The sequence below is a fragment of the Symphalangus syndactylus genome, chromosome X (assembly GCF_028878055.3).
Source record: "Symphalangus syndactylus isolate Jambi chromosome X, NHGRI_mSymSyn1-v2.1_pri, whole genome shotgun sequence".
In the NCBI taxonomy this organism is placed as follows: domain Eukaryota; kingdom Metazoa; phylum Chordata; class Mammalia; order Primates; family Hylobatidae; genus Symphalangus; species Symphalangus syndactylus.
Genome location: NC_072447.2, coordinates 155318644 through 155345274, shown reverse-complemented (window position 1 = coordinate 155345274; position 26631 = coordinate 155318644). Strand labels below are relative to the sequence as shown.

At 46.6% G+C, this 26631-nt stretch overlaps 1 protein-coding gene across 8 annotated transcripts in view; it reads right to left on the bottom strand.

Moving 5' to 3' along the window:
• Nucleotides 1-4986: 4986 nt before the first annotated feature.
• Nucleotides 4987-26631, bottom strand: part of NSDHL (NAD(P) dependent steroid dehydrogenase-like) — a 45005-nt gene continuing 23360 nt past the window's right edge. For all 8 annotated transcript variants that reach the window (XM_055267897.2, XM_063634387.1, XM_063634383.1 and 5 more), the window contains 5 exons: nucleotides 15555-15701; nucleotides 11737-11865; nucleotides 8490-8632; nucleotides 6810-6912; nucleotides 4987-5567 (listed from right to left, as the gene is read on the bottom strand). In XM_055267897.2, coding sequence (XP_055123872.1) covers nucleotides 5235-5567; nucleotides 6810-6912; nucleotides 8490-8632; nucleotides 11737-11865; nucleotides 15555-15701 — 855 coding nt within the window. In that variant the 3' untranslated portion in view covers nucleotides 4987-5234. The remainder of the gene's footprint in view (nucleotides 5568-6809; nucleotides 6913-8489; nucleotides 8633-11736; nucleotides 11866-15554; nucleotides 15702-26631) is intronic.

Below are 26631 nucleotides of genomic sequence, written 5' to 3'. Positions count from 1 at the left end.
CTGCTATTGTAGTGAAAAGGCAGTCTTAGACAATATGTAAATAAATGGATGTGGTTGTGTGACAGCGAAACTGTATTTACAAAAGCAGGTGGCAAGCGAGATTGGAGCCTGAGTTCACAGTTTGCTGACCTCTGCTCTTAAAGGAAGGAGCGCTTGGGTTATTAATTTCTGCATTTCATTTCTTCTATGGGACTGGGAGCTCTTTGAGGGCAAGGGCTCTATCTTGGCCACTTCTGCAACCCTTTGGAAATGGCAGGTGCCCAGTTAAAATTTTTTGAATTGATGTTCCCCTTGCCCACCATGGAGAACAAAGCCAGTGGTGTGCATGTCTCCCAGTACCTGCTACAAGAGGCATCCCATCCTCTTCCCTCCTTTTCTCCCCTAACCCAGTCACTCTAGAAAGTTCTTTGGGAAATTCTCAGGGCTGAATGAGTTAATATGAACAGACCTCCTGGAGCCAGTAAGAGGCAGAGCTGGCAAAGAGTCTCGACTTTGGGTCCACCATCCTTTGGAGCCTTCCACGATCAATGACTAGGCAGTGCTGGTGAAAAGAGATGCATACTGGAATGGAAGGTTCTAGTGTCTGCCAACATATCTTCTTTCTCACAGTTCCTAATGATCCATTTGTGCTTTTTCAGCCCTTCATGTTAAAAGAACCTCAGGTTGGCACCCATATCCTGACTGCCTCCTTCCCACATGGGCACCTATGTGGCATTAGGCTGCCTGGATCTGAATGGGTGACCTGGGGTGCGCTGGCCTGGGGGATCAGGAGCTAGTGGTCCAGCCCTGGCTCTGCTAACTGCCCTTGAGTGCCCTTGGCCATGGCCTCTTTTCTCTGGGGCTCCCCCAGCTGGCCAATGAGTTGGTGGCTTTCTCCTGTAAATGCCCTTGGAGCCTTGGCACACGAACTGGGCATGCTTACTTCCCTGGAACTTCATTACGTCTGCACCATAGCCCTGTTGCCTGTTCCTCAGGACAGACACACTCTTATCGTCTCTCCCCTGGACTAGAGGTAGTTTCCCACTGGTGCCCCACCTCTGGTCCCTCTCCCTGCAGAGGTGAACAGGTAACGAATCAAAAGCCCCTGAGGAGCAAAGCAATTTGTAGAGCTCTATCTGGGCAGCTAAGTGGATGGTTGCCCTGTGATGGAGGAAGTGCTTTGATGGAGATGTAGGCCAGCCATTGTGTGAAGCCAGAGAGACCTGTGGGGGACAGCTGCAAAGAAGAAATGATGGTGGAGATGGAGTTTGAAGAAGAGCGGCTGGCCCTGCAGGACCAGGTGCCCTGAGGCAGGTGAGCTGAGCAGAGGACGGTGCTGCTGATGAGCTGCGGGATACCGGAGGGAACAGCACCTGTGTAAGTTGCACTTGCTGGGGTTTGGTGAGGGAGGAAATGAGGGAGGACAAGGGAAGTCACATCCAATGGTGTTTCAGTTCAGCAGAAGGTAGAGCTTTCTACCAGCAAGGGCTGTCTCATCCAGAAAGCTAAGAATCTTCCAGGGGCAATGTGCACCGTCCTGCCTGGCGAGCCCTCCTCCTCGTGGATTCCAGTGCTTGCCTGTTTTGAAGCCATGGACCCCATGATGGAACAGCCAGCCACACACACAGACAGGGGTGACGATGAGGCCTGGGAGCCTCTCTCTGCCCTCGGCATGTCTCTCCTGGCCCCTCCCCCGACAGCTGCTGGCCCCCTCCACTCACTAGTTTTTATTAGGTCACAGTCCTCTTTGAGAAGCTGGTGAAAGCCATGTGCCCTTTCATGCCAACACACACACATCCACAAACACACACACACCCACACCCCCAAAGGCTGCATCAAATTTATGGAGTTCACAGACTTCTCAAGTCCCCATCTGAATGTCAGGTTGGGAACCTTTCTCTGCTTCAACCCAGTCTCATGGGCTGTGCCTTTCCCCATTCCTGGGACCATTTTCTTTTGTTGCTACTGCAACTCCAGGATTCCAAGACAGGGAGGTTTCCTGAGCACCCACTATGCTGTGGGGACACTGGTTGCCTCTGTCCTTAAGAACTCCTGGCCTGGTGGGGGCGGGAAAAAGCACAAACAGGAAACACAAAATGAGGCACAGGTCAGGGGCCCCAGGCTGGGAATCCAGAGAAAAGAGGTGGTTTCCAACTGGGAGGATTAGGCATGGCTTTTTAGGGGAAGGGAACGGGCCATTCTGGAGCTGGGACACAGCGGGGAGAGGACATTGCATGCAGTCATGACAGGCTGAGCAGGGGATGCATGACAGGGTGTGAGCAGGAAACCGTGGTTCCATTTGGCTACAACACAGCAGGTGTGAAGACCAGTGGAAGGAGCTGGAAATGTGGGCTGGGGGAAAATCGGGCCCTGCTTTAGTGTTTTTAGCAGAGAGACAGGATACCCTAGGTGTACACATAGCAGCTGGATGGGAGGAGGGGCGAGAGTAAGCAGACAGATCGGGTCGGCTGTCCCAGGACACCTGACCTAGGTGCAGATGGGGTCAGGTGCTGAACTAGGTCAGTGTCGATAGGGAAGGGAAGGAAGAGGGATTGAATGTGATCATCCCAAAGGACACGCAGCCCTTGGCAATAGGGCTTCTAGCTGTCCCCAGTCCGGGAGAGAACTGCCTTCCCTTGGCCTCGATTCTCCAGATGGGATGTGACACGAGGGACAGACATAGGCCTGGGTCTGCACTCCAGGGTGCCATCTTAGGGCGGTGTACTGCAAAGCCATCAGCTGTCGGGAAAGAAATGGGTGGGGGTGGCCCCCAGGCCCTGGACCTGTGAGTAGGGCAACTTCAGTCTTGCAGCGGCCAAGGGGAGGTTCTAGCTGGACTCAGTGATCTGCAGGAAGGCTCCTTCACTGGTCAGAAACCATCCGCAGGGCTTGTGAAGAGAGTGCTGGCCCAAGCCCAGGGTCTCGGTTCAGTAGGTCTGGGGTGGGGCCTGATGGTTTCTAACAAGCTCTCGGGGTACTGAGGTTATGGTTTCCTGGTGGTTAGACTTTCTCCAAACGGGTGGGTCGAGATGGGTCTGGGTCAGGAATGCGGGGAAATACAAGGAGCGGCCGGGAGGTCGTCAGCTTGGCCAGTGGGGGGCTCAGGGTCTCTGTGCACAGCCTCATCTTTCGGATCTGAGCAGACACTGTTTCTGCAACTGTTCTGCTGTGATCGCCACCTGGGCCAGGCTTGCTTGCAGCCCTATGTCCCTCTCATAGCACCCTGCACTTTTCTTTTTTGGAAACTTCAGCAGTTTTGAATAACATATTGGTCTGTGGGCTGCGTGTTTTGTTCACCACTGAAGTGCAGGGCAGGGCCCAACGATTTTCTGTGGTCTGAATGAGTGAACAGAGAGGGCAGAGAAGAGGTTCCATGAGGGACGTCTTTGGTCTAGATGGCAGCTAGTATTTTTCTGAGCGAGTGGTTAGGTCGAAGCTGAGGGCAGTTTGGCCCTTGGTGCTCATCAGCAAGGTCTGCTGGCCTCACCCACTCCGGGCCCGACACCATCCTCCCACCAGCTTAGAGCTGCTCTGCGGCTTCATTCCAGCCTGAGTGGCCTCCTCCCCCTCTCACTCCCCACAGCAAATCCGGTGCTGAGCTCGGACCCCTTCCAGGCCACTTCTTGTAAGGATTCATCTCTACCCCCAACCCTACCGCCCCCGCCCAGCTCCAGCATTGCGTGGGCCTTTGTTGCTTCTTGTCTGAAGGCTCCACGTAAGAGCCACGATGGTCTCCTCGATTCTTGGCCCCCACTGCCCAGGAGATAAAAGTACATCCCCTTCAGCTTTGCACCATCGGTCTGGCTGGCTTCCCCACCCCAAAGCAGGCTGGCATGTCTGTCCTTCACTGAATCTAAGACGCCGTTATCTCATGGACCCCTAAGAAACACAACGTGCTGCTAATTAAACTACGACATGCCATTGACTGTGACACTCTGACATCTTTAGCCTGAAATGCCAACTTCGACAGTTAAGTCTCACTGCTTATCCATTCTTCAAGGTCCGACTCAAGGCATCACCTCCTTGACAGAAGCTGAACATTTACTACTGCGTCTTAAGTGTGTGTATCATGTCCTGCCTGGCATTACAGGGGCTTGTGAACATATCTTAAGACCATGATTCTAAGTGCCTTAGGGGCAAAGGCTGTCTTATTTATGTTTATATCCCCCTGCCCCATCAGCAGAGGGCAGCACAGTCTCTCCTCATTCCGAGGAATTATCCTCTACGCTATGCCCTTTGGAAACTGGCCTGAAGGGTTCTGAGGGTGAGCTGCAGGGAAGGAGCCCCTTCTGCTCCCTGGCTTACTGTCACCCAGCCCAGTGTCCCACATTAGGAGAGGAGCTGAACATATGAAACAGCGTGCCACTGGGCTGGATCACTGCCTTGTCTCTAAAAACAACAAAACTCTGTTGATAAGAGAAATGTTTTGTGAAAACAGTGCAAGCCTGGTGTGGCGGCGCACATTTGCTCTCAGGAGGCTGAGGTGGGAGGACTGCTTGAGCCCGAGAGTTCAAGGCTGCAGTGCTTTATGGTTGGGCCTGTGATGAGCCAGTGCACTCTCGGCTGGGCAACAGAGACACACTCAGACTCTGTCTCTACAATGACAACAACAAAAAACAATGCAGGCAGGCACAGCAACGTACCTGAAAGAGAATGTCGAAGCATGTAAGGAGCTGAACAAGCAACAGAGACTGGGGAGGAATTACAGTCATTTCAGCTTTCAGCTTTTGCTCTAAGCTCACTGTCAGTATGAAATGTATATGTAAAGTCTCACCCATGTGTTAACAACTTCTGTTTTTCTTCTGGGATATTCTGAAGATAGAGTATCTTGAACAAAGTCTAGAGGCTTCACTCTAGTATTGGTCTGCATGGAAACGGTTCTCCATCAGAACTAACAAATGGGTTGTAGCTTCCTACAGCTTCCTTCATTATGTATAAGGACACTGGAATGAAATGTATAACCTCGAAGAGGGGGCAAGGGAGGGGGTAAACAGAGAGACACAAAAAGACAGAGAACAAATCAGTATAATATGAAGCTGCCTGCTTCAAGAAATCCAAATCCAATTCCATGAAGGAAGAAATGCCTGTTTGATGCTGCCCTCATCGTCACGGAAAGAGTAGGGTGCGCTCTCTGCCTAGCAGGAGGAGTCACAGGCTCAGAGCAAACTCATTCGAGGGATGTTATTTCATCAATCCACAGGGGAAGGCGTGACTGGCTGAGGAACGGGTCGAGAGAGCTCAGCCTCCAGTGTCCCTCACTTGACCCTCCGCAGGTGGCGAAAGCTCTGCACGGTCCTCTCCATAGCATCATCCATGGTCACTAGTGGCTGGTAGCCCATGGCCTTTTTGGCTCTCTCGCAGCTGTAGTAGTGGAATGTGCCAGCCAGTGCGACCCGCATGGGTGTGAAGGTGGGCTGCAGCTGGATGACAGGACTGACCACCATCACCAGCAGGGACAGCAGGAGGGCCAGGTAGTAGGCCACCCAGTAGGGGATGTGGTACTTGGGGGCCTCATAATTGAGGCCTGTCAGGATGCGAGACAGGAATGTCCAGAAAGGGATGGGCTCATCGTTGGTGATGTGAAATGCCTGGCGGGAGAACAAGAACAAGAAGTGAGAAACACCACCCCCACTTGCCCAAAGTTGAAGCATCTATTAATCCCGTGCAGATCGCATCCTCACTGCCTAACTGCTGCAGCTTTCCATGTGGCCTGCCCTCAACTGCACAACTGCTAAGGCGTAGAAAGGGCAGACGATGAAAGTTTCATCTATGGGCCAGGATTTTAAGTGAAGCATAGATTGCACTTGGAAAGGCACATTTGTTAATTTGATAATCGTTAATCATCATAAAACTCATCTACATATCTTTGGATGCAATGAATTGCTCATATTACATTTCTTGACGGTGTTGTGCTTGTTTTAAATCAAAAGCCACACCCGGGCCAGGCGTGGTGGCTCACACCTGTAACCCCAGCACTTTGGGAGGCAGAGGCAGGCAGATCACCTGAGGTCAGGAGTTTGAGACCAGCCTGGCCCACATGGTGAAACCCCGTCTCTACTAAAAGTACAAAAAATTAGCTGAGCGTGGTGGCGCACGCCTGTAACCCCAGCACTTTGGGAGGCAGAGGCAGGCAGATCACCCGAGGTCAGGAGTTTGAGACCAGCCTGGCCAACATGGTGAAACCCCGTCTCTACTAAAAGTACAAAAAATTAGCTGAGCGTGGTGGCACATGCCTGTAGTCCCAGCTACTTGGGAGGCTCCGGCATGAGAATCGTTTGAACCAGTGAGGCGGAGGTTGCAGTGAACTGAGATCGCACCACTGCACTCCAACCAGGGTGACAGAGTGAGACTGTCTCAAAAAAAAAAAAAAAGGCACATCCACCCTATTCCCAACTTATTTGAAGGTTATCAGTGGGAAAACGGCAGAGGTTCAGGAGAATAAAAGAGGACCAAACAGCAAGGGAGGGAGAGACCTGAGGAATGAGTGGGAGAAAGGGTGAGGAGCAAGCACCCTGCCCAATCTACGTGGGCTCCTGTCACAAGGAGCCATGCCAACAGGTGGGCAGCCAGGTCAGGGGACCATAGATGACCGTGACCTGAATGTCTGTTCAATCCCAGCTCATCAGCTCCCCAATTTTGGCTGCCCGAGTGATGTGACGCTGCAGTGACACCACATGCTCTATCAGAGGGGCTTGATCTTGGCACGGGGGGTCCTAAGGCAGATCATCCATGATACAGGATCACAGGAGCAACTTGCCAGCAAATCCAATGGCAAGGAGAAGAAACCCGCAGAAAGGCACCCGTGCAGAGATGGGTGCAGCAGGCCTTACCTTCCCACCCAGTGTCGAGTCTCGGGAGAGCTGCTCTGCAGCCAGGATGTGTCCATGGACCACGTTCTCCACAAAGGTGAAGTCCACCAAGTTCTTCCCGTTTCTGCAGGTGCACAAGGGATGATGGAATACGTGCTGGGAGCCCCTGCACCAAGGCCAGGGCCACTCCCAAGTCCTGGCATTTGAGAGACTGTGACCTGCAGAATGGCTGCCACCTCACTTGGCAAGGCCAGCCCAGGCACTCATGGATGCCTGTAGTGGTTAAAGATGTACACTGGGCCGGGACTCCTGGGTCTTCAGGGTTAGTGGAATCTGAAAGCTGGGGGACCTGCCCACCCATTCCAGCATGGCCAACACTGGTGCTGTCTCTCCTGCCCCGATTTGGGTAGCAGCTTTTCAGCCCCTTCCCAGGAGACACGGGGCCAACGCCTTGCTCTGGTCTCCCATTTATTGACCAGTCTCCTTGTAATCCTTCAAGGTGACAAGTCAGGGTAGCAGTGAGGCTGAGTGAGAAACAGGAAGGCAAGGCAGAGGGAAAAAGGAGGAAAGAGAGAGAGGAGAAAAGGAGGAAATGAAGGAAGAGAAGGCCTATTTGGGAGAGAGCCACACTGTTGTCCCCTGTGGAGGCCCCTCCACCTGCGCTTTCCCCGAGGAGGGATGTAATGCCCCCACCTGCCTTCCCAGATGCAAGCAGAGTCAAGCCCTGGCCTTTGACCCGGGACCCATTGTTTTCCCTCTGAGTCTCAGTTTCTTCAGTTTCCAAACAGGGTCACAAATACCTTCCCAGCCTACCTGAGAGGGTACACTGGATTGAACAGTATCCCTCCCAAAGCTTCTGTCCACTTGGACCTTGTGAATGTGACCTTATTTGGAAATAGGGGCTCGGCAGATGCAATTAGTTAAGCTGAGCTCATACTGGAGTAGGGTGGGCTTTAAATCCAGGGAATGATGTCCTTATAAGAGGGAAATTTGGACACAGAAAGCAAGGAAGACAGCCATGTGAAAGGGAGGCAGAGGCCAGAGTGATGCCTCTCCAAGCACAGAATGCTAAGGATGGCCGGAAGCCAGCAGAAGCTAGGGCAGAGGCCTGGAACAGACGCTCCCTGTGAACCTCCAGAAGACACTAGCCCTGTCAACATCTTAACTGCGGACTTCTGGCCTCCCAAACTGTGACAGAATCCATTTGTTGTTTTAAGCACCTACTTTGTGGCGAGTTGTTATGGCAACTACAAGAAATGAATACAGAGGACAGTAGACAAGGTCACTGCTATGCTACGGCCTGAATCTTTGTATCCCCGCAACATTCGTACGTTGAAACTTAACCTCCAATGCAATGGCACTGTGAAGAGGGACCTTTAGGGGGTGATTAGGTCATGTGGGCTCTGCCCTCAGGAATGGGATTAGTGTCCTCATAAAAGAGGCCCAAGGGAGCCTGTTTGCCCCTTCCACCATGCGATGACATGGTGAAAAGCTGCCACTCATGAGGAACAGGGCCTCACCGGACACCCAATCTGGGAACGCCTTGATCTTGGACTTCCCAGCCTCCAACCTGTCTGTTGTTTGTTACCCAGTCTTAGGTATTTTGTTACAGCAGCCTGCACGGACCAAGACAGTCACATAAGAAAAGAGCTCCGATGCCATTTGGAAGGACTAGGGAAGAGCCGCTGTGGGCTGACTCACCCAATCACGAACTTCATCTTGCCGTTCCTGGCTGCCTCGATGAGGATGGGTACCAACTGCGGGTCCCTTGGGCCGAAAATGCCATGAGGGCGGATGGCTGTGGTTAAGAAATTCTTCTCAGGATCGTTGGCGCCCAGGACTGCCTGGAGGAGAATGGGAGAAGGGGCACGTCCATTGCAAATTCCTAGGCCCAGGCCAAGAGAGTGCCTCACTGGGTGAGAAGCACCACTCGTCAGGGACAGACAGATGACACACTCTGCTGGCATGTGGCCACTGAGCAGTGGTCTGCCTTGGGCTGACAACCTACATCAGTGGCTGGTATAATTCTGGGCTACCTCTCTACCCCATCCACTCTCACACCAAAATCTGAAAATGCAGGACAGACAGCTGGGCAAAAACTGGTAAGATCAAATCAGAAGGCCCTGGTTTGGGTTCAAAGGCTAAAATCCACCAACACTGCCAGAAGACATGCCTCGGCAGCAGTTTGTGGAAAACATCCGAAGGTTCTGGCGAACAAGTTAGCCGTGAGCCTCCAGTGACTTGAACTGCATGTGCCACCCACGTTTCCACCAGGCCGGGTCTGTTCCAGGCAATTCTGAGTACCACCTCCGAGGGGAGGGCTCTGAGAAACCCAAGTGGGCCCAGAAGAGGGTCAGAGAAGGTGAAGGGTCTGAAGACCATGCCTGGGGAGAAACAGGCCAGCAGCTGGGGGGCAAAGGAGGCCGAGACATGTAAAGTCCTCAGAGCAGTGCCTGGTCCAGAGCCAGTGCTCCTGTTGCCACCGTGAGGAAAAGGTGACTTCTGTGTGACTTCATGGACAAACTAGAACTCAAGAGCCTAAAGTACAGCGAAATGGGTTTCGCCTCAAAAGTAACAAAACTTTCCAGAGGATTTGTTTTATCGTGGGTAAAAGTGGTGATCATAAAGGTACCTACCCTGACGGGGCTGCATGCGAATTACACGAGATGGCCCATGTGAGTTGCTTCAGTGCGTGTCTGTACGCTTGGTAAGTACGGTTCCTGCTGTCATGTCACTTCGGGTTTCTACTCTATGGTAGCAAAGTGCTGGTCTATGTTTTGGCCCCAGTGATCTTAAGCAACTCAACAACGGAAAAGCTGCCTCTTTCAACAGATTCCCAGAGCTGGCCCTCCTCTTCCCGCCAGGCCTCTGGTCCCCACAGCGATGGAGGAAATGACTAAATAAACCCTCAAATGGCCTCCACCAAGGCTCATCTCTACTACTAAAGGGAAGAGAGGTGAAGGAGTCCTAGCTCCCCATCACATTTGGTTTACGATCAGTAGGAAGGTTATAAAGCCAATAGTGGATGTCAACCTCGGCTGAAAGGAGGCTTCAGGTGAGTTACTGCTGGAGTCATCTGCAGGCTTTGCTTATTTCTAGTTGAGAACCCAAAAGCTGATGTAAGCGAGACACTGATGGTCTGGGCCAAGGCCATCATTTGAAGCTCCTGAGCCTAGACGGGCTCAGCTGTGGTGGCAATCAGTATCGGGCATACTGGGTTGAGAATACACAGGGTCTCCATGGTGACTGAACTGCCTCAAGGCGCAGGGAGGCTTTAGTACTCCTTGGGCCAAGTTCGAGCACATGAGTGCTCCAAGGAGCGAGACAGCACAGTCTGGAGCCAGGACTGTGGCTTTGCCAAAGGCCAAGCCTCCACCCCTGGTCTGGGCGGCCCTTGTGTCTCCCTGTGGGCCATCCCTGTGGGCCAGCTCTGCCAGGACTTTGTGAGCTGAAGCAACAGCAAACAGGCTGGGCGCGGCGGCTCACGCCTGTAATCCCAGCACTTTGAGAGGCCAAGGCGGGCAGATCGTGAGGTCAGGAGTTCAAGATCATCCGACCAACATGGTGAAACCCCGTCTCTACTAAAAATACAAAAATTAGCCCAGCATGGTGGCACGCACCTGTAATCCCAGCTACTCAGGAGGCTGAGGCGGGAGAATCGCTTGAACCTGGGAGGTGGAGGTTGCAGTGAGCCGAGATCATGCCACTGCACTCCAGCCTGGGCAACAGAGTGAGACTTCATCTCAAAAAAAAAAAAAAAAAAAAAAAAAAAAAATACGGCAAACAGCCAGGAGGCAGCTGGCTCTCAGGTAGCCAGGTCAGTGTTCAGCTCCAGTTCAGTATGTACTGGCTTTGAAAGAAAACCTCAGTGGGTGTGACACACTGCACACACCTGGGAGGGGTACACTCACAGCTACCCAGCTAAGGCAAGCTATCCCAGGCTCAGGAGCACTCCTGGCCTGCAGCTTAGGACAGTCCCCATCTGCAGCTAGCAGTTGTCAGGGGCCCCACAGTCCCAGCAGCCTAAAGGCTTGGTAGCGACAGTGGCTGAATCCAACCACACTAAAATCAGGTGCCCTTTGATGAGGCTGTTTTGCCAAGTGGAAAAGTACTTTTCCTTAAAATAAAGCAAGATCCTTCCGTTGTTTGTTTTTCTAAGTAAGGGAGGGGGGGTGAGAGTGCCACTAGGAAGGTGCCTCCAGCCTGATTCCTGTCTGCACGCTTGCAACTGCTGTAAATTCCCATAGCAAGCGAGGAAGCTCCCATGGCACTGAGGGTGGACTGTAGGCTCTGGAGACAGAAGGCCTGGGGTCAGCCACCTCCTAGCTGCACAGTTTTAGAAAGGTTCTGAGTCTCTCTGTGCATCTGTGCACCACAGTCTTCATCTATAATCTGGTGATGATGCGATAATTGTGACCTTTAAACAAGGAAAATACTCCTGGAAAACACTCAGAACAGTGTCTGGCCACATAAAGCTGTTCTCATAGTAATTTTTTTTTTTTTTTTTTTGGGAGACAGTGTCTCTCTCTATCCCCCAGGCTGGAGTGCAATGGCACAATCTCGGCTCACTGCAACCTCCGCCTCCCAGGTTCAAGCGATTCTCATACCTCAGCCTCCCAAGTGGCTAGGATTACAGGTGCCCGCCACCATGCTGGGCTAATTTTTGTATTTTTAGTAGAGGTGGGGTTTCGCCATGTTGGCCAGGCTGGTCTCGAACTCCTGACCTCAGGTGATCCACCCACCTCGGCCTCCCAAAGTGCTGGGATTACAGGCGTGAGCCACCGTGCCCGGCCTCTCACAGTATTTTTAAATTTAATTTCACCCACAAATTTTACATCTCAAGTCAGGTACGTAGGCCTCCGAATACAAACTTCATAAGTTCATAAACATTTTTCTTAGGATTCTAAACCCTTCAGTCTGCTCACTCAACCAGTTCCAAGGTACATACCCTCTCCTGTAAGATCTTCGTCTCTGTGTAGTAGTCAATGGGTTTTATGGCATAGGGAAGGTCTTCAGTTCCATTCTTGATATCGACGCCCTCAAAGATGACACTGGCACTGCTGGTTAAAATGAGTTTCTGACAGAGGAAGGTTAGAAAAAATAAAAGTCAGAAATTATCACAATGCAAACAGTGCGATGATCCTGTATGAAACAGAATCAAGGGGCATCCCTTTGCTGCCCTCACATTCGAGGCACTGCAGAAATTATTTGCTGCAATGCCTTTGCTTTTCATGCCTTCTTAAAATAATCCAAAGATCACCATCTTCTGCAGCTATGTGGATTCCAGACACACTATGCATTACATTCTAACCAAGAATCAAGAGATCTTGGTTCCAAAACAAGGGATAACACATTTTTTCTATCCCATCACACCTGAGAGAGAGAATAGACTTTCATTCATGGTATCTCACTATGACGGTGATTCTCTGTTGTAAGTGCAGGGCAGCCCGCAAACTTCTAGGAAGATGTCTGTTTGAAAAAGATCACTGGCTATTCTGATAGTGACCTGGCCATGTGAACACACATAGGAATACACACACCACACGACCTCTTAAGAAATGCTATTCTAAAGGAAGATGTTCTCTTATGAGGGTCCCCAGTGTCCAGCCTGCTGGTTAAGAGAAGCTCATCCAACACTGGACACCATTAGCATGAATCATATCGTTCCCATTCTTATTCAACATTGTATGAGAAGCTCTAGGCAGAGTGATAGGGTAAGATAAACAAGAATTCATAATGATTTGAAAAGAAACTGAACTTCCATCACTTACGGATGAGAGAAAAATCTACACAGAAAACACAGGCAAATATGTAGAAAATATTAGTGTTTGGCAAAGTTACTGAATTAAAAATCAATATACAAAAATTAACTAGTCTTATATGTTAACAATAATTGAAAATGTAATATAAAGTTATTAAATAACAAAAAATGAAGTACATACAAATAAATTTAACGAGATATGCAAAATCTTTACGAAGTAAACTATAAAACTCTATTGAAGACATTAAAGAGCGAGATAAACAGAAACATACCCCATATTTATGGACAGGAACACTCAATATGGGAAAGATGTCAATTCTCTCCAAAATTACCTACAAGTTCAACGCAATTACAACAGCAGTCTCAGCTGGCTTTAGCAAGGCACTGGTTAAGCCAAATATATGCAGAAGAACAAAGGGCTCAGAATAGCCAAGTGAAGTTTGAAGAAATTGGTTGGGGGGGTGGTGATTTATCTACGGTACACTGAGACTTATCCTAAAAAGGCAGAGCCTCTCTGCATGGGCAGACAGGGAGGTCAATGGGGCAGAGGGGAGAGCCTGGGAACAGGCCCATGTAAGACACCAACACCTAAGACATGCTGCAGATGGTGTGCAGCAATGCAGAAAGGATGGATTATGCAATAAATGGCACTGAACTGCTTATACACATGGAAAAAAGTTAGATCTCTATCTCACACCATATGCAAACATAAATTCCTGGTGGATTAAAGACTTAAATGTGGAAAGCAACACTTAAAACCTTTGAGAAAAAAAAGTACATTAAATAATCTTTTGATCTCAGTGTTGGAAAATGTTCCTTCAATACAACACAGCAATCACTTTCTGCACTCTTACCCACTAAGCTACTCTGCCCCTTCCGTAAATAAACCAGAGTTACATATGCCAAGATGAATAAAGAAAAACATAACATTGGGGAAAAAAGCAAGTTGCAGGAGGATCTGTTCAGTAAGATATCAGTTTATAAAATCTTACAACATGCAACCCAATACTTTATATTGGTTACACACGGAGCAAATGGAAATAAACCCAAATTCAGAATTGCTACCCATGGCTACAAGAAGACAGCAGTGGCATCGCGGATGGGCACACATTACACACGCCAGTAATGTTGTTTCTTAAATGCTGCGGTCAGTGGAGAGGTGCTGTTTTATTCTCAAATCTTGTTTTTTTTTTTATTTTTTTGTAAGAGACAAGGTCTTGCTCTGTTGCCTAGGCTGGGGTGTAGTGTTGGGATCATAGCTCACTGCAGCCTGAAAATCCTAGGCTCAAGCGATCCTTCTGCCTCAGCGTCCCGAAACAGTTGAGGCTACACGTGCAGACCACCACACGTGGCTTTTAAGCATTTGTGTAGAGGTGGGGTATTGCTATGTTGCTCAGGCTGGTCTTGAACTCCTTGGCTCAAGTGATCTTCCTGCCTTGGCCTCCCAAAGCACTGGGATTACATGTGTGAGCCACCACACCCGGGACGCAAATCTTTTTCGTATGCCCCCAACCTCCCATTTAACAAAGAGCAGCAGGGCCCTTCCCAGGGCTCCAGTTACATCAGCATGGCTGAGTGCAGAGTCTGGGACTTGGAGAATCTGCTTTGACCCCACCTCTCCCATTTACTAGCAAACAGACATCGTTTAGCCCCTGGTCACCTAACAAGGAGCTAATTAGGTGAAAACTGCAGCAGGGCAAAGCATCTTCTCAACTACTAGGGGTCAGTTATAACTGACCTTTTCCAGGGCCCAAGCCCAGAAGAGCTCCAACCCTGCTGGGCCGGCTGAGGATGCTGCGGACCAGCCAACAGTGCCAGGAGAGGTTGTTGGGAGAGGAACCCCCGGCTTGCTTCAAGCTTTTCTCTTAATTTCTGCAGTACCTGTGGCTATGCATCCCTGTGAGGGTCAGGATGCTGAGCTGACACGGAGCTGTTTTAGCCAGTGGCTGGGGTCCTATATAAAGACAATTCTAAGAACCAGGATTGGTAACAATGCAGCAAGCTACAATGGGCAGAAAATTCGTATCCCCTCAGACCTGAGTTAGAGCAAGTTTCTATTGGCTAACGGTAAACACAGTTTGCTTTTCTTTTAAAATATAAGCAAGGTCTGGAAAACAATGTGGTGGTTCCTCAAAAGGTTAAACATAGAACTAGTATATGATCTAGCAACCCTACTTCTGGGTATATGCCCGAAAGAATTGAAAACAGGGACTTGAACAGATATTTGTACACTTGTGTTAATAACACTATTGTTTACAATTGCCAAAAGGTGAAGACAGTACAGATGTCCATCGATGGCTGAATGAATAAACAAAATGTGGTCCATCCATACAATGAAATATTGTTCTGCCTTAAAAAGGAAGGACATTCCAACACATGCTACAACATGGATGACCCCTGAGGACATCATGCTCGGTGAAAAGCCAGATACAAAAGGACAAATACTACATGAGTCCACTTCTGTGAGGTCCCTATAGTTGTCAAACCCATAGAGACAGAAAGTAGAAGGGTAGTTGCCAGGGGCTGGGTGGGGAAGGGCGATTGAGGAGTTGCTGTTTAATGGGTATAGAGTTTCTATTAGGGAAGAAGAAAAAGGTTTAGAGATGGATGGTGGTAATGGCCGTACAACATTGTGAGTGTACTTAATGCCACTGAACTCTGCACTTAAAAATGGTTAGGATGGTAAATTGTATGTGACATATATTTTATCACAATAAAAATATAAGCAATGTCTAAGTTCTGCAGCTCTTTAACTGAAGGCTAATAGCCTTGAGGTCCTCAGATGTTCTATTTGTGTGCAGTTAGAATATTACATCTCAAATCAGCCTTGGCAAGCAGACCTTCACGAACTCCAGTGACTCCAAGGGCTTCATTTCTAAGATCTTCCCAACACTTTAAGAAGCAACCCTGCCTAGTCCCAGGGAGACTGCAAGAACTACGGCCTTACACCCTTAGAAAGGGCCATCACACGCTCCCGACAGCACTCACTCCAGCCTTCCCCTTACCTGAACCCCAGCCTCTTTGCAAGTTTCAATGACATTCTTGGTGCCAATGTAATTCACTCTATAAAAGAGTTCCTTGTTGTTACTGGATGGTGGGGGTGATGCACAGTGGAAAACTGTGTTTACACCTTTCAGAGCTGGGTACAGATCCTGGAAAAGCAAAGAAAGACAAAATAATCATTCCTGCTTTCACAGGTCAATGGCATTCTCCTGTTTTCACTCTCCAACCTGTGGCTTGTAGGTTCCTTGTCTTATAATTCTATAATCAATATGGAAATACATTTTCATAAAAGAATCAATAATACTGAAGTACATGGGATGGATGGAAATCAAGTTATCCCTTTAATCACCTTCTCCCCACTAACTAGTCCCCAGTCAAAAGGGGTTTGGGGCATGAGAAGCCTGTGGGATCCACACAGAAGCAACATCCTCTTGGGTGGTTCAGAGCAGGCACCTAGGAGGTAAAACTCCCCAGGAAGGTGAACTCAGATAGAAATTACGAATCATATGAAAAAGTTCCACACCATTAAAGACGGTAAATAGCCAATACACAGGCATATTCCATCCTGTGAAACTTGACACAATACGGCAACCTGAAAGGGATTTTTAAAACAGGTCTGTTTGATTTACTGCTAAAAGGAACAAGAGCTCCTGAGAGAAATGGCTGATTGCAGATCTGGGACAGGAAATACACAAGATGAACCAGGCACACCTTGTACCAGAGAGTGAGGATGCTAGCTAGCTAGCTAAGACTACTGGGGTCATGTTAAAAGCACTCAAGTACCAACCTGAAGAGGTTCCCACTGGGCAAAGAAGGGACAGCTTGACCACAAGAAAGAATAAAAATTCAGGTAAATAAAGGGAAAGAATCAAATATTTATTCTGCATTAAGGTATAAAGATTGGAGCTACTAAATGGAGACTAATAGCATGTCACCATTTTGTCAAACCTTAATTAATATGATCTAAGTATGATTCATGCTTGTCACCAAAAGACAATTATGACAATTATGTGCCAGTTAATATTTTGCCATAATTTCCTCTCTCTACATACAATCACATGATATTTTTTTGAAACCTGTCAAGTAAGTTGCAGACATCATGCTGCCTCTAAACGCTTCACCAGGTATCTCCTAAGAACAAAAGCATTCTCCTAAATAACCATAAAACAATGATCACACTCAGGTAACTTAACAGATATGATGTTCTTATCCAATAATTAGTCTATATTCAAATTCCCCCAGTTGTCCCAATAATGTCTTTTATAGCCTTTTGTTTTGGGGTCCAGGATCCAATTGTGTATGACATGTAGTATTTAGTCCTCAGGTCTCTTCCATCTCTTTTAATCTGAAACAAATTCTCATCTTTTCTGTCTTATTTTAATGCTGCCATTTTTCAAGGGTTTGGGTTGGTTATTTTGTAGACTGTCCTTCAGTTTGGATTAGTCTGTTTCCTCAAGATTAGATTCAGGCTTAATGGTTTTGGCAAGAATACCACATCAGTGGTGGTGTGTCCTTCTCAGCGAATTACCTCAGGAGGTGCAAGTTTGTCCCGCTCTTGGTGATATTAAGTTGGAGCACGTGGTGATGACGATGGCTGCCAGATTCCGGCCATCAAAAAGGTACCTTTTCCTTTGCAATTGATAAGTAATCTGTAGCATGTTAATTCTACCAATTAACCTCAGCATTTATTGATAGTCCTTGCCTGGAACAATAATCAATGTACTGGGTATAAAATGGTGACATTCTAAGTCTAGCCTTTTAATTCATGGCCTTTACATTTATTAGTTGCTCTGTAGAGCTTCCCCTTCTCCCTGACCCCAATTGTTATTTTCAGTATTTCTGCGGACCCATGGATTCTTTTTTATTTTATTTTATTTTTTTTGAGACATTGTCTCGCTCTGTCAGCAAGGCTGGAATGCAGTGGCATGATCTTGGCTCACTGCAACCTCTGCCTCCCGGGCTCAAGTGATTCTCCCACCTCAGCCTCCCAAGTCGCTGGGATTACAGGCGTGTGCCACCATGCCCGGCTAATTTTTTTGTATTTTAGTAGAGATGGGGTTTCACCATGTTGGCAAGGCTGGTCTCGAACTTTTGACCTCAGGTGATCCACCCGCCTTGGCCTCCCAAAGTGCTGGCATTGCAGGCGCTAGCCCTGCACCCAGCCCATGGATTCTTTTTGAAATCAAAATGCATTGTTATCCGCTACTGTTATGTTTTGAGAGGCTCAAAATGTCCCAAATTTGGCCAGTGGAAGCCCTTCAAGTTGGCTCTTGTATCTTCTTGACAGGTCCTCATTCATTTTGTGCTAAGAAAATGTCCTAGACCCATTTTGTACTGCCCTTGCCCTAGGGTCCTAGAATGAGCAATTTTCCCAAGAAGCCCTAGTTCCTTTTATGGGAAACGGTATATAGAAACCCAAATCTGAGCACTAGGCATGCTTATTATTATTGGAGTATCAGAAGTAATAATATCCCAGAGGGAAAAACTGAACCAGAGTCCGATCAAGTCTTTAGTCCAGTAGAAACATAATAAAAGTCACGGTGACTTTAAAGTTTGTAGCAACGACATTAAAAAGTAAAAAGAAAAAGGTGAAATTAACTTTAATGAGACAGTTACATTCCTTTTTTCTGTAGGTAGTTTTTGAAATCTGGTGTGGACTTTACACTTACAGTGCTTCTCAATTCTGACTTGCCACATTTTAAGTGCCCAATAGTTGCACGTGGCTAATGGCTGCCTTGACGGACAGCACCATCCCAGATCTACCAGTATACAGAAAATATTGGAGGACAGAAGGGCACGTTAAATGCAATGGGGATGTAATCGGCAAAACCCAGACTGTGGGAAACTACAGCACCATAAACATGGTTTCTACTAAACATCAGTTATTCAATAAATAGACTGAAGTTTAAAAAGATGAAGGGACTCGTAAATTAAAAGAGAGCTAAATATTTCAACCAAATCCATAGTCTTGACCTTGCTTGGTTCCTTATTTGGAAAAACAATAATACAAAAACATTTATAAGACATTCAGGGATATCTGAACACTGGCTAGATACTAAGGAACTACTGTCAATGTTTTTAAAAATAATCCTTATCTTTTAGAGACAAATACTGAAATATCTGCAGATAAAATGATATGATGTCTAGGATTGACTTCAACATAATCTGAGGAGGAATATAGGTGAAACATGATTGGCCATGAGCAGAGGCGGGGAGGAGGAAATCTCCAATGAAATAGTACAAAAAGAGAAAGAGAAGGAATGCAAGAAAGAGAGGATAAGAGACAGATAATATAATAAAGACCACCATATGTCCAGCATGGCTTCTAGAAAGAGAGAAGAGAGAGAAAAGGGGTAGAGTTAATCTTTGAAGAATTTTCCAGAAATGAGGAAAGTCATTCATCTTCAGATTGCAAAGACCTACCAGGTGTTGAGTAAGATTTAAAATCAAAACTAAAACTCAGGCCCAGATATATTCTCTATAGACTATAAATGATAAAAAATAAAATCCTAAAAACCATGAGAGGGAAAGCCAGACAACCTACAAAGGAACAACGACCGGCTCGAGAGTAGACTTCCTGTCAGCAACAGAAGATGCACAAGACCGGGGTGACTTTAAAAAGTGTTATGGGCCGGGTGCAGCGGCAACAGTGGCTCATACCTGTAATCCAAGCACTTTGGGAGACCGAGGCGGGTGGATCACTTGAGGTCAGGAGTTCGAGACTAGCCTGGCCAACATGGTGAAACCCTGTCTCTACTAAGAATATAAAAATTAGTCGTGGGTGGTGGTGGGCGCCTGTAATCCCAGCTACTCGGGAGGCTGAGGCAGGAGAATTGCTTGAACCCAGGAGGCAGAGTTTGCAGTGAGCCAAGATCACACCACTGCACTACAGCCTGGGCGACAGAGCGAGACTCCGTCTCAAAAAAAAAAAAAAAAGGGGGTGGAGCCAAGATGGCCGAATAGGAACAGCTCCGGTCTCCAGCTCCCAGCGTGAGCGACACAGAAGACGGGTGATTTCTGCATTTCTGCTTGAGGTACCGGTTTCATCTCACTAGGGAGTGCCTAACAGTGGGTGCAGGACAGTCGGTGAAGCGCACTGTGCGCGAGCCGAAGCAGGGCGAGGCATTGCCTCACTCGGGAAGCGCAAGGGGTCAGGGAGTTCCCTTTCCTAGTCAAAGAAAGGCGAAACAGACAGCACCTGGAATATCGGGTCAGTCCCATCCTAATACTGCGCTTTTCCAACGGGCCTGGAAAACGGCACACTAGGAGATTGTGTCCCGCACCTGGCTCGGAGGGTCCTATGCCCACAGAGTCTTGCTGATTGCTAGCACAGCAGTCTGAGATCACGCTGCAAGGCGGCAGCGAGGCTGGGGGAGGGGCGCCCGCCATTGCCCAGGCTTGCTTAGGTAAACAAAGCAGCCAGGAAGCTCGAACTGGGTGGAGCCCACCACAGCTCAAGGAGGCCTGCCTGCCTCTGTAGGCTCCACCTCTGGGGGCAGGGCACAGACAACCAAAAACTCAGCGAGAACCTCCACAGCCTTAAATGTCCCTGTCTGACTGACAGCTTTGAAGAGAGTAGTGGTTCTCCCAGCACGCAGCTGGAGATCTGAGAACGGACAGACTGCCTCCTAAAGTGGGTCCCTCACCCCTGAGCAGCCTAACTGGGAGGCACCCCCCCAGTAGGGACAGACTGACACCTCATTCAACCGGGTACTCCTCTGAGACAAAACTTTCAGAGGAACTATCAGACAGCTGAATTTGTGGTCTCACGAAAATCCGCTGTTCTGCAGCCACCACTGCTGACACCCAGCCAGACAGGGTCTGGAGTGGACCTCTAGTAAACTCCAACAGACCTGCAGCTGAGGGTCCTGTCTGGTAGAAGGAAAACTAACAAACAGAAAGGACATCCACACCAAAAACCCATCTGTACATCACCATCATCAAAGACAAAAAGTAGATAAAACCACAAAGATGGGGAAAAAACAGAGCAAAAAAACTGGAAACTCCAAAAAACAGAGCACCTCTCCTCCTCCAAAGGAACGCAGTTCCTCACCAGCAACGGAACAAAGCTGGATGGAGGATGACTTTGATGAGTTGAGAGAAGAAGGCTTCAGACGATCAAACTACTCTGAGCTACAAGAGGAAATTCAAAACAATAGCAAAGAAGTTAAAAACTTTGAAAAAAAATTAGACGAAAGGATAACTAGAATAACCAATGCAGAGAAGTCCTTAAAGGAGCTGATGGAGCTGAAAGCCAAGTTTCGAGAACTACGCGAAGATTGCAGAAGCCTCAGTAGCAGATGCGATCAACTGGAAGAAAGGGTATCGCTGATGGAAGATGAAATGAATGAAATGAAGAGAGAAGGGAAGTTTAGAGAAAAAAGAATAAACAGAAATGAACAAAGCCTCCAAGAAATTTGGGACTATGTGAAAAGACCAAACCTACGTCTGATTGGTGTACCTGAAAATGATGGGGAGAATGGAACCAAGCTGGAAAACACTCTGCAAGATATTATCCAGGAGAACTTCCCCAATCTAGCAAGGCAGGCCAGCATTCAGATTCAGGAAATACAGAGAACGCCACAAAGATACTCCTCGAGAAGGGCAACTCCAAGACACATAATTGTCAGATTCACCAAAGTTGAAATGAAGGAAAAAATGTTAAGGGCAGCCAGAGAGAAAGGTCGGGTTACCCACAAAGGGAAGCCCATCAGACTAACAGCTGATCTCTCAGCAGAAACTCTACAAGCCAGAAGAGAGTGGGGGCCGATATTCAACATTCTTAAAGAAAAGAATTTTCAACCCAGAATTTCCTATCCCGCCAAACTAAGCTTCATAAGTGAAGGAGAAATAAAATACTTTACAGACAAGCAAACGCTGAGTCATTTTGTCACCACCAGGCCTGCCCTAAAAGAGCTCCTGAAGGAAGCACTAAACATGGAAAGGAACAACCGGTACCAGCCCCTGCAAAAACATGCCAAATTGTAAAGACCATCGAGGCTAGGAAGAAACTATAGCAACTAACGAGCAAAATAACCAACTAACATCATAATGACAGGATCAGATTCACACATAACAATATTCACGTTAAATGTAAATGGGCTAAATGCTCCAATCAAAAGACACAGGCTGGCAAACTGGATAAGGAGTCAGGACCCATCAGTGTGCTGTATTCAGGAAACCCATCTCACGTGCAGAGACACACATAGACTCAAAATAAAGGGATGGAGGAAGATCTATCAAGCAACTGGAAAACAAAAAAAGGCAGGGGTTGCAATCCTAGTCTCTGATAAAATAGACTTTAAACCAACAAAGATCAAAAGAGACAAAGAAGGCCATTACATCATGGTAAAGGGATCAATTCAACAAGAAGAGCTAACTATCCTAAACATATATGCACCCAACACAGGAGCACCCAGATTCATAAAGCAAGTCCTCAGTGACCTACAAAGGGACTTAAACTCCCACACAATAATAATGGGAGATTTTAACACCCCACTGTCAACATTAGACAGATCAACGAGACAGAAAGTTAACAAGGATATCCAGGAATTGAACTCAGCTCTACATAAAGTGGACCTAATAGACATCTACAGAACTCTCCACCCCAAGTCAACAGAATATACATTTTTTTCAGCACCACACCACACCTATTCCAAAATTGACCACATAGTTGGAAGTAAAGCTCTCCTCAGCAAATGTAAAAGAACAGAAATGATAACAAACTGTCTCTCAGACCACAGTGCAATCAAACTAGAACTCAGGATTAAGAAACTCACTCAAAACCGCTCAACTACATGGAAACTGAACAACCTGCTCCTGAATGACTATTGGGTACATAATGAAATGAAGGCAGAAATAAAGATGTTCTTTGAAACCAATGAGAACAAAGACACAACATACCAGAATCTCTGGGACACGTTCAAAGCAGTGTGTAGAGGGAAATTTATAGCACTAAATGCCCACAAGAGAAAGCAGGAAAGGTCCAAAATTGACACCTTAACATCACAATTAAAAGAACTAGAAAAGCAAGAGCAAACACATTCAAAAGCTAGCAGAAGGCTAGAAATAACTAAAATCAGAGCAGAACTGAAGGAAATAGAGACACAAAAAACCCTTCAAAAAATTAATGAATCCAGGAGCTGGTTTTTTGAAAAGATCAACAAAATTGATGGACCACTAGCAAGACTAATAAAGAAGAAAAGAGAGAAGAATCAAATAGATGCAATAAAAAACGAAAAAGGGGATATCACCACTGATCCCACAGAAATACAATCTACCATCAGAGAATACAACAAACACCTCTATGCAAATAAACTAGAAAATCTAGAAGAAATGGATAAATTCCTCGACAAATACACCCTCCCAAGACTAAACCAGGAAGAAGTTGAATCTCTGAATAGACCAATAACAGGTTCTGAAATTGTGGCAATAATCAATAGCCTACCAACCAAAAAGAGTCCAGGACCTGATGGATTCACAGCTGAATTCTACCAGAAGTACAAGGAGGAACTGGTACCATTCCTTCTGAAACTATTCCAATCGATAGAAAAAGAGGGAATCCTCCCTAACACATTTTACGAAGCCAGCATCGTCCTGATACCAAAGCCTGGCAGAGACATAACCAAAAAAGAGAATTTCAGACCAATATCCTTGATGAACATTGATGCAAAAATCCTCAATAAAATACTGGCAAACCGAATCCAGCAGCACATCAAAAAGCTTATCCACCATGATCAAGTGGGCTTCATCCCTGGGATGCAAGGCTGCTTCAACATACGCAAATCAATAAATGTAATCCAGCATATAAACAGAACCAAAGACAAAAACCACATGATTATCTCAATAGATGCAGAAAAGGCCTTTGACAAAATTCAACAACCCTTCATGCTAAAAACTCTCAATAAATTAGGTATTGATGGGACGTATCTCAAAATAATAAGAGCTATCTACGACAAACCCACAGCCAATATCATACTGAATGGGCAAAAACTGGAAGCATTCCCTCTGAAAACTCGCACAAGACAGGGATGCCCTCTCTCACCGCTCCTATTCAACATAGTGCTGGAAGTTCTGGCCAGAGCAATCAGGCAGGAGAAGGAAATAAAGGGTATTCAATTAGGAAAAGAGGAGGTCAAATTGTCCCTGTTTGCAGATGACATGATTGTATATCTAGAAAACCCCATTGTCTCAGCCCAAAATCTCCTTAAGCTGATTAGCAACTTCAGCAAAGTCTCAGGATACAAAATTAATGTACAAAAATCACAAGCATTCTTGTACACCAATAACAGACAAACAGAGAGCCAAATCATGAGTGAACTCCCATTCACAATTGCTTCAAAGAGAATAAAATACCTAGGAATCCAACTTACAAGGGATGTGAAGGACCTCTTCAAGGAGAACTACAAACCACTGCTCAATGAAATAAAAGAGGATACAAACAAATGGAAGAACATTCCGTGCTCATGGGTTGGAAGAATCAATATCGTGAAAATGGCCATACTGCCCAAGGTAATTTATAGATTCAATGCCATCTCCATCAAGCTACCAATGACTTTCCTCACAGAATTGGAAAAAACTACTTTAAAGTTCATATGGAACGAAAAAAGAGCCCGCATCGCCAAGTCAATCCTAAGCCAAAAGAACAAAGCTGGAGGCATCACGCTACCTGACTTCAAACTATACTACAAGGCTACAGTAACCAAAACAGCATGGTACTGGTACCACAACAGAGACATAGATCAATGGAACAGAACAGAGCCCTCAGAAATGATGCCGCATATCTACAACTATCTGATCTTTGACAAACCTGACAAAAACAAGAAATGAGGAAAGGATTCCCTATTTAATAAATGGTGCTGGGAAAATTGGCTAGCCATATGTAGAAAGCTGAAACTGGATCCCTTCCTTACACCTTATACAAAAATTAATTCAAGATGGATTAAAGACTTATATGTTAGACCTAAAACCATTAAAATCCTACAAGAAAACCTAGGCAATACCATTCAGGACATAGGCGTGGGCAAGGACTTCATGTCTAAAACACCAAAAGCAATGGCAACAAAAGCCAAAATCGACAAATGGGATCTCATTAAACTAAAGAGCTTCTGCACAGCAAAAGAAACTACCATCAGAGTGAACAGGCAACCTACACAATGGGAGAAAGTTTTTGCAACCTACTCATCTGACAAAGGGCTAATATCCAGAATCTACAATGAACTCAAACAAATTTACAAGAAAAAAACAAACAACCCCATCAAAAAGTGGGCAGAGGACATGAACAGACACTTCTCAAAAGAAGACATTTATGCAGCCAAAAAACACATGAAGAAATGCTCATCATCACTGGCCATCAGAGAAATGCAAATCAAAACCACAGTAAGATACCATCTCACACCAGTTAGAATGGCCATCATTAAAAAATCAGGAAACAACAGGTGCTGGAGAGGATGCGGAGAAATAGGAACACTTTTACACTGTTGGTGGGACTGTAAACTAGTTCAACCATTGTGGAAGTCAGTGTGGTGATTCCTCAGGGATCTAGAACTAGAGATACCATTTGACCCAGCCATCCCATTACTGGGTATATACCCAAAGGACTATAAATCATGCTGCTATAAAGACACATGCACACGTATGTTTATTGCGGCACTATTCACAATAGCAAAGAGTTGGAACCAACCCAAATGTCCAACAAGGATAGACTGGATTAAGAAAATGTGGCACAGATACACCATGGAATACTATGCAGCCATAAAAAATGATGAGTTCGTGTCCTTTGTAGGGACATGGATGAAACTGGAAAACATCATTCTCAGTAAACTATCGCAAGGACAAAAAACCAAACAGCGCATGTTCTCGCTCATAGGTGGGAATTGAACAATGAGAACTCATGGACACAGCAAGGGGAACATCACACTCCGGGGACTGTTGTGGGGTTGGGGGAGGGGGGAGGGACAGCATTAGGAGATATACCTAATGCTAAATGACGAGTTAATGGGTGCAGGAAATCAACATGGCACATGGATACATATGTAACAAACCTGCACATTGTGCACATGTACCCTAAAACCTAAAGTATAATAATAAAAAAAAAAGTGTTATGTAATACATATTGTGTGTATAAAACTATATAACTATACATACATAAACTTTATCTATATGTATGTATATCTGTCTCTCTCCTCTCTCTCTCTACTGACTATAAAAACACATTTTTTTAAAAAAAGAAATGGGGGTCTTGTTATGTAGTCCAGGCTAGTCTTGAACTCCTGGCCTCAAGTGATTCTCCCACCTTGGCCTTCCAAATAGCTGGGGGACTACAAGTGCATACCACCACACCCAGCTGAAAGTACATTTTAAAAGTCCTTCCCGGCTGGGCACAGTGGCTCACACCTATAATCCCGGCACTTTGGGAGGCCGAGGCGGGCGGATCACCTGATATAAGGAGTTCAAGACCAGCCTGGCCAAGATGGTGAAACTCTATCTCTACTAAAAATACAAAAATTAGCCAGGCGTGGTGGTGGGCACCTATAATCCCAGCTATTAGGGAGGCTAAGGCAGGAGAATCGCTTGAACCTGGGAGGCGGACGTTGCAGTGAGCTTACATTGTGCCACAGTCTGGGCAACAGAGCAAGACTATGTCTAAAAAATAAAAAATAAAAATAAAATAAAATAAAATAAATGAAAAAAAGTCCTTTCCTGCCATGTCTTTCACCCACATCACATCCACCTTGGACTTAGCTTAGATTTCATGATCCACCAGCACCACCTTTGCCTTGTTCCCCTCTCCCTTTATTAAATTTGTCTAGTAAACTCCAACCCTAGTTAAATGCAACTTGCCCCTTCTCCATGCTTGCCGCTGAGCAGTTGAGTGTAGCTGGAGAACAACATGGCATGCTGGAGGGTCTCCCTTGAAATCTGTACTCAAGGAAAGCTGAAATAATATACTAGCAACAACAGCATGGCAGCTGGGGAGCCTTTTGGAGAGAAGTTAAAGCCTGCTAAGGATTCTCATCTCCTTTGAGGGGACAAAGCAGTGATCGAAAAACAAAATTCCTGCTTTTGTGGAGTTTACAT